This window comes from Aotus nancymaae, unplaced genomic scaffold, assembly GCF_030222135.1.
Source record: "Aotus nancymaae isolate 86718 unplaced genomic scaffold, 86718_ANA_hifiasm-v0.15.2.pri h1tg000065l, whole genome shotgun sequence".
NCBI classification, from domain to species: domain Eukaryota; kingdom Metazoa; phylum Chordata; class Mammalia; order Primates; family Aotidae; genus Aotus; species Aotus nancymaae.
The window spans coordinates 138,315-148,333 of record NW_026988480.1 but is presented as its reverse complement, the minus strand read 5'-3'; the positions used below and the strand labels follow the sequence as shown (position 1 = coordinate 148,333).

At 35.1% G+C, this 10,019-nt stretch overlaps 1 protein-coding gene across 1 annotated transcript; it reads left to right on the top strand.

Annotated features, from left to right (window-relative positions):
- The first annotated feature begins 1,291 nt into the window (after positions 1-1,291).
- Positions 1,292-9,654, top strand: LOC110567965 (early activation antigen CD69). Its single transcript, XM_064366654.1, has 5 exons — positions 1,292-1,423; positions 5,484-5,606; positions 6,607-6,806; positions 7,448-7,551; positions 8,563-9,654. The coding sequence occupies exons 1-5, from the start codon at positions 1,360-1,362 to the stop codon at positions 8,669-8,671; spliced, it is 600 nt and encodes a 199-aa protein (XP_064222724.1). The 5' UTR covers positions 1,292-1,359; the 3' UTR covers positions 8,672-9,654.
- Positions 9,655-10,019: the final 365 nt, after the last annotated feature.

Below are 10,019 nucleotides of genomic sequence, written 5' to 3'. Positions count from 1 at the left end.
TTTCAAAGTGAAGGGGGAAGGAGTTAAACACTTCTACAAAATCATATAACCTAATTATAAAACAATGTTTCTGGCCGCCACGTGAAAAAGGTACTAAGAAATTAACTGAAAAATAGAATGGAAGCAAAGGGAGCCTTTAGGGTCAACATGTACCTCTTTGTGTATTAGATAGACAAATGTATCTAATGGGCCAGCTAACTTTTGTAAACGATAACTTCCAAACCACCTACGCATCAAATTTGCATCAAGGCTCTATTCGGAAAGCAGAATGTCTTTATTCTAAAGAAATGATATTAGTAACAAAATTTTGAGCACCAAGATTATTAACCAGAGTGGTATTTTGATTTCGCTCCTTAATCACCATACATAGCATTCTGCATTTATCTTGTGTTGACTGTCATTACTTATGTGAATGAGACTGATACCACAGCAGTATTTTTAAATAATAATTATACTTCAAATGACTGAAGTCTCAGAGGTATCTGAAGAGAATAACGTAGACCAGAGGGGAAGAATTGAAGAAGATGTTACCAAGGTAAAATAAAAGCTGTTTAAATGTCAGTGAATAATGACGAGAAAATTAGCAGGAGATAAATGAAACAGATCATTTAAGATAAACAGTTTTACAGCATAGCAAGGAAGTTCCAAACCACAAGCTTTCTGTTTCCTGCATTAAAACAACTTCTTACTAGATGGTACATCTAGTCCCCAGGGAAGAAGTGAATGACACACTTTCAAGAACCAACTCGTAGCTTTCTAAATAAAACTCTTCCAGGCTGGAGAGAGATCCATGAACATAGAGATCTTAAAATTCATATTCAATAATAAATCCCATGGTTCCAGACAGTGTTATGTGCATAGGGGCTGTTCAGTAAACATCAGTTAAATGTATGAATAAACGAATGAATGGGATTCCTGGAAAATACTACACTCTCTTTCTCCAAATTATTTTCATCTCAAAGACAGGAATCTCTAACTTTTACTCTTTTCTTAGATTATGCTGTCTCCTAAACTATTTGTTTTCCAGAAATTTAAGGAAGGATGTCTCAGAGTCTGGGAAAATCCCACTTGCCTCCTGCTACACCTTACAGTTGTGAGAAAGCACATTTCAGACAACAGGGAAAACCCATACTTCACCACAACAACACACTGTACATTGTCTGGGCTGCTGGAGCATAAATTAGAGAGAAATAATGTAGTCAAGCAAGTAGGTGGTAAGAGGAAGGGGGCGGAGACACCATCAGGGAGTATAAATTCTGAGGTGCCTCAGCATCTCAGAGACTGAACAAGAGCTCCAGCAAAGACTTTCACTCTAGATCAGCGTGACCTCAGATTAACTAAGGAATCTTGAGAATAAAGATGAGCTCTGAAAATTGTTTCATAACAGAGAACAACTCTTTGCATCCGGAGAGTGGACAAGAAAGTAAGTCAGATCTGATTTCATATATACTCTATAATATCTCTACATATGACATATAATAGTAGTTACAGAAGATATCATGGTAATCTCTCTATATATGATATATAATAGTAGAGAAAATATACTGGTAATCTCTATATATGTGATATATAATGGTTGTTAGGGAAGAAACTGAGGCTTTGTCTTTTAGAGAACACAGGTTCTACTTCAGGGAAGAGGTGAATCCCTCTTTATATATAAGGAGTTCTAATACCTGAGATGAGAGAAAGCTGCAAAAATGAAGATCTTTAAAGATCGCTCTCTTCGCTTCAGTTTATATTATCTCAGTGTTTAGATTTAATTAGAAAACTTCCTGCTCTAGCCCAGTTATTCTCCATCATTTTCCATATCCATCTGTACATTCTCCAGGAAGTGCTGTCTATGAAAAATTCTATTTTCCACATAAGCAATTACATTGTTTGCCTTCCCTTGCATCCTTATCTGCTTTCGGTGTGCCATATCCCATGTTCTCATGACAGCATCCTCTAGTTGCCTTATCCCATGTTCTCATGACAGCATCCTCTACTTGCCTTATCCCATGTTCTCATGACAGCATCCTCTAGTTGCTGGAAATGTGCAAGTTTGCCATCTTTGAGATAATTGCTATATAAGCAGCTAACATTTTACAGTGTCCATTTGTAATTTACTAAAAGAATGTCACAAAAGGATTCCTGAAAATGCAATCATCTGCTTTGGTATTCTTTATAGGACATTTTTCCTCCATATCATCCTTCTATTTAACCCTTCCAATTTCTGGCTTCAAAGTCGATGTGACTTAGAATTTTTTCTTCCTTTCCTTTGTTTCTCATCAAAATGTAGTCATTTTAGAAATTTTCCTCTCTTCTATTTGTTTATTATATCCACATATCTGGTTTATTTCCTATTACTGTGATTTTGCCTATTATTTTTCTATAACTTGTTTCTGTAAAATTTCTTGACTTTTTTCCATTTATTCCTCTTTCTCCTTAATGAATGAGGTACACTAAAGCACTAGCACTTAGGAATTAGACTTTGCTTGTCAGCAGGAGCTGGCCAGTAACAAAGGGATATGTTAGAAACAGCAGAACTAAAACAAGCTTGTAGAAAGGGATTATTTTCTAATCATGTGTCTACTATATTAGTTTCCTTCCAAAAAACATCAGTTACTTCTCCTAAATCCATCCTGTGTTTAAGAACATCAAATTTAGCATGGATAACAAGTGCAAAGCATGCAAAGTTTCAGGTAATCAGGTGAGCCATTAGTTATGACCCAGTTGCACTGCTAAAAATAAATAATAATAATAATAATAATAACTACTCAATAAATAGCATAGCTGAAAGAAAAAAATGCAGACATTCTTAACTTTTCCTGATATTGTTTCAACTTTCTGTTGAATATCTAATTTAGGTTGCCCTAGTAAGGTGCTTTATTAGTATGAAGAATCGCTGGATGTCACCCTTGGGTAATTCAATAGTAGCAAATTGGGTTTATTTTCAACTTCTCTATTAATGTGCAGGACCTGAAATCAAAGCAAAAGTGTGCTGTTGGGGGAAATGTTTTGTCACCTAGGAGATAGGTGTTACTGTGGGTAACACTAGCCCTCATTAATGGGAATAAAATACCATCTGAGAGTCATCTCAAAGCTTACTCCCTAGTTGAGCCAATGGACTCAGAGAGACCCTGGATGCCATGGGTTATTAGGGTGTGTTAGTGCTGGCTGAGGAGACAGCTGTTGTAGTGCTAAGTTCAAGCAGCACAACTGACTCTCACATAGCACCAAGTGAAACTAGACAGAGCTCCGAACTTGCTGCCTTAAGTAGCAAAGGCTGCTTCCGATCATGATTCTATACGGGTGAAAAAAGGAAAATCTGCTTTGAGAAGCTAGAAAATCGAGCTAGATAGCAGTGAAGTAAAGGCATCTTCTGCAAAATCTGAGTGCGGATCTGTGATAGGAAAAATAAATTCCAGATAAAGCAAAAGTTGATGTTGACACCAGTACCTGGTAAATTACTAAGAAAGAAAGGCAACATCTCTTGGTCCAGTTTAACTTTAGATAAATGTTTAAAGGGTAAAAAGATGTGGATTTCAACATACATCTTATGTAAACTTTTTTTAAGTTATGAAAATCATCCATGCTGAAAAAAAGTATTTTTTTATTTTGAAACTGTTTTGCATTGTCAGTTACTCAAGTAGCCATTTTCCATTTCGGTTTTTGAGAATACAATAGGGACCTGTGTACTTCTCGGGGGCCACATTTTAAGAATCCTGACAGCGTATCATGCAAAATTGAAATCCAAAATCTAAGTCACAAAATTCTCTTTTCTCTTTCCTCAGTTATTTACTTACACTGTAGAACAGATATCCTTCTAGAGTTTTTTGTAACTATCAATTATCATTAACATCATATTCCTATTCTAAATCCTTCCACAGAAACATTACTTGTTGGAGAAAAAAAAAAGCCTTTTACTTTGTTTAACCACTGTACAGAGGGTAAATGAAAAAACTTTCACTGAATATTTGCTCTATAATACTGTCAAATTTCCTCTATTATTTTAACATCTTTTGAAAAAATCAAATATTTCACTGTTCATTCACACATCATTTTAAATTGAGGTTTAATTTACGTATAATGAATGCACAGCTCATAGGTGTATAGTTTAATGAGTCATGACAATTGTAGAACCACAAGACCAGTCAACATTTGAATATTTCCATGACCCCAGACAGTTTGCCCTATATCCCAGTCCAGTTAAATTACCTTACCTACACACACAAAGGCAACTACTGTTCTGATTTCTGTCACCAGAGCTTAGGTAAACTATTCATTAATGTTATAGAAATGGAAATATTTATTATACAATCTTTTGTGGCTGGATTTTTTTCACTCAAAATTATTTATTTATTTTTTTTGGAGATTCATTTTGTTGCATGTATCAGTTGTTTTATTTTAAATTGCTGAGCAGAATTTCCTTGGGTGGATATACCATAATTTGTTTATTCATTCTCCTGTTGATGAGTATTTGAGTTATTTCTGGAATTTGGCTCTTAAGAATAAAGCTGCTAGGAACATTCTTGCACAAGGCATTTTGAGAACATGTTTTCATTTTTCTTGAGGATATACATAGGAGTAGATTTGTTGGGTCATAGAAAAGGCATATATTTAATTTTATAAGAAACAGTTTCCAAAGTGTTTTTCCAATTTACTCTCCCACTAATAATATCTGAAAATTCCAGTTAAATTTTTTCAGTCATTTTAATGTTAGATATTTATATATCAATTCAATAATTTATGATATTATTCATGTTTATCCCATTCATATCATTTCTCTCCAACAGTAACCCCAAGGAAGTTAAGGAATTATGCTAGAATTTTTTTTTTTTGAGACAGCGTCTCACTCTGTCACCCAGGTTAGAGTGCAGCGGCACAATCTTAGCTCACTGCAACTTCTGCCTCCCAGGCTAAAGCAATCCTCCTACCTCAAATTCCCAAGTAGCTGGGACCACAGGTGCAAGCCACAATAACCAGCTAATTTTTTGTATTTTTGGTGAAGACAGAGTTTCACCATGTTGTTCATGATGATCTTGGACTCCTGAGCTCAGGTAATCTATCCACCCACCTCAGCCTCCTGAAATGCTGAGACTACAGGTGTGAGCCACCACACCCTCAAATTTTTTAATGTGTTTTCTAGGGCATGTGGATATTTAATAAATGTTCTTATCACGATTGAAACAATAAACTGATTATATACTTAGAATTTTCATAGCTATTAAGTGTATAAATTGTATGTGCCAGGTAAATATTTTGAGGAGATATTTTATGATCTCATCATTACGTTTGAATTGTTTCATTTCAAGTCAACAAGAGACTATTCAAATTCACTCAAAATTGGGAGAAAATTAACTTAGAAATTTGTATACGGATATAGGGAAATTTCATATAAGGAGATGGGAAATACTAAATTTAAACGCCTCAAAATAATATCACATGTTAATATAGTACTTCTATAGACTGTCTGAACTAATCATCAACTTTCTCCCTTCCAGATGATGCCAATAGTCCCCGTTTTTCAACACAACGTGACGGGTTCTTCCAAGTTCCTGTCCTATGTGCTGTAGTGAATGTGGTCTTCATCACCATTTTAATCATAACCCTCATTGCCTTATCAGGTGGGTCTAGCTGTAGCATTCATGCCCAGCTGAAATCAATATTAGTTTGGTCTAGCTAATCAGAAATTGTAGCTAATTTAAAATTATCTCATATAACATATATGGCCAATTTCCTAATCAAGACTAAACATAATTCCACATTCCTTGAATGATTAATGTAATACTTTTATAAGTATTAAAAGTATCTATGATTTATGTATTACTATAGAATAAAATTGCATTTGAAAAGATGTTTACATCTAGAATGAAGGCAGCTGATTTGAATTCTGAATAAATAGCTATTTAGCTAGAAAAAAATGTGAACACATCCATTGATTATGGAAAAAAAATCATATCTAACACCATAGATTAATCAGGAAGTGACCAGTATTCTGTGTTTTTTCTTAAAGGCCACAGAATAGTAGTTCTGAATAATTAAGACTATATTTAAAAGTTCCCAGAGAGTTGGTAATGATAAGCTATTCAATACCTACAGCTATACCAAGATATATTTGTGTCTTTTACAAATGGGAACATTTATCATTTTTTGAGATACTCTCAGTCATACCTCTTTCTGGATTGTGAATTAGTTCCCTAAAAGTTACTCTCTCCATTTTTCCAACTTTGTGCTGTAAATACGGCATCTTCAAATACCTCCACCTCTGCATTCAGATTCAAAACCTTATTTGAAATTTATAATGCACTTTACCTTTCTTAGTTCAAAAAACTATCTATTCCAAATTTTCAGAATTTTTCTATATTTCTGTTATTTTCTGACATTATGGCCAAAGGTACACCCCCTTACCCTCACACCCCCATCCGATAATGATTAGGTGCAATGGAAGATTCGATATGTTCCTGAGAACTTTCTTTCTTCTTACCTTTTTCAGAATTCTCCTTTTTAGCTTTCATCCTTTGCTTTATCACCACCCAGCACCACATAGCATTCCTGGGCTAGTATTGCATGCTATGGGTATTTGGTTTCTTTTCTTACTAAAACAAAGCATTTTTCTGTTCACAGTGGGAAAATACAATTGTCCAGGTCAATACACATTCTCAGTGCCATCAGACAGCAATGTTTCTTCATGCCCGGATGACTGGGTTGGCTACCAGAGGAAATGCTACTTTATTTCCACTGCAAAGAAGAGCTGGACTTCTGCCCAAAATGCTTGTTCTGAACATGGTGCTACTCTTGCCATCATTGATTCTGAAAAGGACATGGTAAGAATAAAAAAGAGATAAAATATTACTATTTTAATTCACATGGCTAATCAGTGGTTTCCTTCTAAGTGAAAAAACATTGTACCTACCACAGTTGTACGAAAATGTCATCTCAGAGAGCCATGTGATCAGCCTGAGGTCAAAATGAAATTAGTCTTTTTTTTGAGATGGAGTTTCGCTCTAATTGCCCAGGCTGGAGTGCAATGGCACAACCTCAGCTCACCACAACCTCCGCCTTCTCTGGGTACAAGCAATTCTCCTGCCTCAGCCTCCTGAGTAACTGGAATTACAGGCATGTGCCACCATGCCTGGCTAATTTATTGTATTTTTAATAAATGCTGAGTTTCTCCACGTTGGTCAGGCTGGTCTCAAACTCCCCACCTCAGGTGATCTGCTCACCTCGGTCTCCCAACGTGCTGTGATTACTGGCATGAGCCACCATGCCTGGTCTAATTCCATCTTTTAATTTGCTCTGACTGCTTAGCTTCAAAGACCAGAAATCCAAATAAGCTGATGCTATATCCAATAAGTAAACAATCAGACGGGTTGTCATGCCTCAAGGTGCAACTTTTGAGAAACAGGATTTAGTATCTACTTCCAAAAGGTGTTTAATGTAACAACTCATTTGTGCTTTTTTAAAGAACTTTCTGAAACGATATGCAGGTAGAGGTGAACACTGGGTTGGACTGAAAAAGGAACCTGATCAGACATGGAAGTGGTCAAATGGCAAAGAATTTAATGACTGGTAAGTCTCCAGACACCTCTTTATTCTCACCAAGATAGCATGTCAGGAAAATCATTTTCCTTTTCTCCTTTCAAAGCACTTTAAATACAAAGGCTGAGCTCTTCAAGAGCTCTAACAAACTCTTCTGAATGTGTATACTCTGGAATTCTTTAAAGACAGGCTTTATTATCATTCCTTTCTCTTTATCTACACTTATAATTCATAAAATAAATGCTTATACTGATTCTTCTCAGCAAACTAATATGAGTAATAGATTTACTTGATTTGGAAATATTCTAATAATTATCATGATGCAACAAAACCCCGTTTTTGTGCCACATTTAGACTTTACTAATGAGATAGCTGTTGGAAAATAAATCCCTCTTACTATTTCTCAGTTTTCATCTCCACAGAATAAAGAACATTTTCAATGCCTAATTAAGAGTTTCTGGCCAGGCGCGGTGGCTCACGCCTGTAATCCCAGCACTTTGGGAGGCTGAGGTGGGTGGATCACGAGGTCAAGAGATCGAGAGCATCCCGGTCAACATGGTGAAACCCTGTCTCTACTAAAAACACAAAAAATTAGCTGGGCATGATGGCGCGTGCCTGTAATCCCAGCTACTCAGGAGGCTGAGGCAGGAGAATTGCTTGGACCCAGGAGGCGGAGGTTGCATCAGGAGCCATAAAACCCCTACAGCTGTATGCACTAGTATGCTTGGCTGCTGCACGCATATAATTTTGTAAAATTATTTATTGAAAAATCTATGAACTCAAAAGTGTCCAAGAATCACTTCTCTGGTGCCATGCCAACAAAACAAATGAGGTGCTTTCCTCTTATCTCCATATGTTTTCTCCACATACTATTTCTTTCAATTCTTTTCCATTGTCTCTACATATTAGTCTATGATTATTTGACATGTATCCTCTAAGAATTTAAAAGCAGCAGAGTTCACTATCATAGGGTTCATTCTCATGTAACTGAATGAAAACAATGAGCTGAAAATAATTCTAAGTTTCTTTATTGTTTGACAGGTTCAACCTCACAGGGTCTGAGAAGTGTGTTTTTCTGAAAAACACAGAGGTCAGCAGCATGGAATGTGAGAAGAATTTACACTGGATCTGTAACAAACCTTATAAATAATAAGGAAACATATTTACTTATTGACCATTATAGGATGGAATTCAAGGAAATCTGTGTCAATCGATGCTGCTCTGTGTTCCCAAGTTTTCCATACAGACTTTGTCAAAAAAAATTTTCAAGTATCTTGGGAATTTTCTTCCAAACAGAACTGTGGAAAAAAGGAAGAAATTCCAGGAAAATCTGCATTGTGGATTCTTATTGCCATGTGCTGAAGGCATCACAGGTTGACTGATAATCATGCCCACGAATAAGAAGAATGACTATGAAACCTTTTGGATGCACTTTATATTGTTTTGAATCCAGAAATAATGAAACAACTAGGCATAGACTTATTATTTATTGTTGACTGACTACCAACATTTGAGAGTGAGAGCCCTTCGTGCATCTGCTCTATTGGAAGGAGTTAGATGTTGGTACTAAATACTGAATGTAAACAAAGGAATTACGGCTGGTAACAGAGGTATTTAATTGAATCTCTTAAGCTCAGAGAGCATTTATAAATGGACAAATGCTCATTAAACTAAGTTGTAATATTTCTCTCTTTTTAGAGAATTTTGCCAATTTGCTTTGTAATTTTTTTCCCCACAAAGAATGGGATGATAATTTATTTTTTTATTTCCTCAGTTGCAGACCGATCCTTTTCAATGGTACATATTTCTTTGCCTTTAAAACTTTTTATACAGTGTTTTCCAGAGAAAAGACAAAAGCAAAGAATATGAGGAATATTTGTAAAACAGAGAAAAGTGTTGGAAAATGTGCAATATGTGATGTGGCAAATTTCTATCAGGAAATATTCTGTAGTGTTCAAACCTAGAATAATACTAGTCTTATAATAGGTTTGTGACTTTCCTAATCAATTCTATTATGTGCAATACTTCATTTAAAGTATTTTAATGTGCAATAAAATGTATTTGTTTGTATTTTGTGTTCAGTACAATTATAAGCTGTTTTTATGTATGTGAAAATAAAAGGAGAATAAACAATGGTTTCCAAGAAAGTTCATTCCTTCAAAATACATTAAAAAGTATATACAATATAAGAAAGCAGAAAACAGAGTACTATGACTTTAAAAAAGTTCCATCTAGAGTAAAACAGTAGTTTTATAATAGCTTATATATTTCAAATTGTTTTCATATACGTATATGTTAAAGGGTATATGTGTCCATATCCATTTTTCTGTATATAGCAGATGCTTAGTAATAATTACTCCTCATAGTCAGTGCTCTGAAAGTATCTTATTCAATTCTGAGGTGCTATATGTACTTTGGTTATTTATGTAAAATAATTCAATTCATGGAAATAAGGCATAATCTTCATGGGATATTTCAATCAGCAAAAAAAATTGACA

Excerpts from the sequence above, each read along its gene's own strand:
- LOC110567965 (XM_064366654.1), top strand. The coding sequence starts at position 1,360 with ATGAGCTCTGAAAATTGTTTCATAACAGAGAACAACTCTTTGCATCCG. Across the intron at positions 1,424-5,483 it reads TCCGGAGAGTGGACAAGAAA|ATGATGCCAATAGTCCCCGT; the intron begins GTAAGTCAGATC and ends TCTCCCTTCCAG. Across the intron at positions 5,607-6,606 it reads AACCCTCATTGCCTTATCAG|TGGGAAAATACAATTGTCCA; the intron begins GTGGGTCTAGCT and ends TTCTGTTCACAG.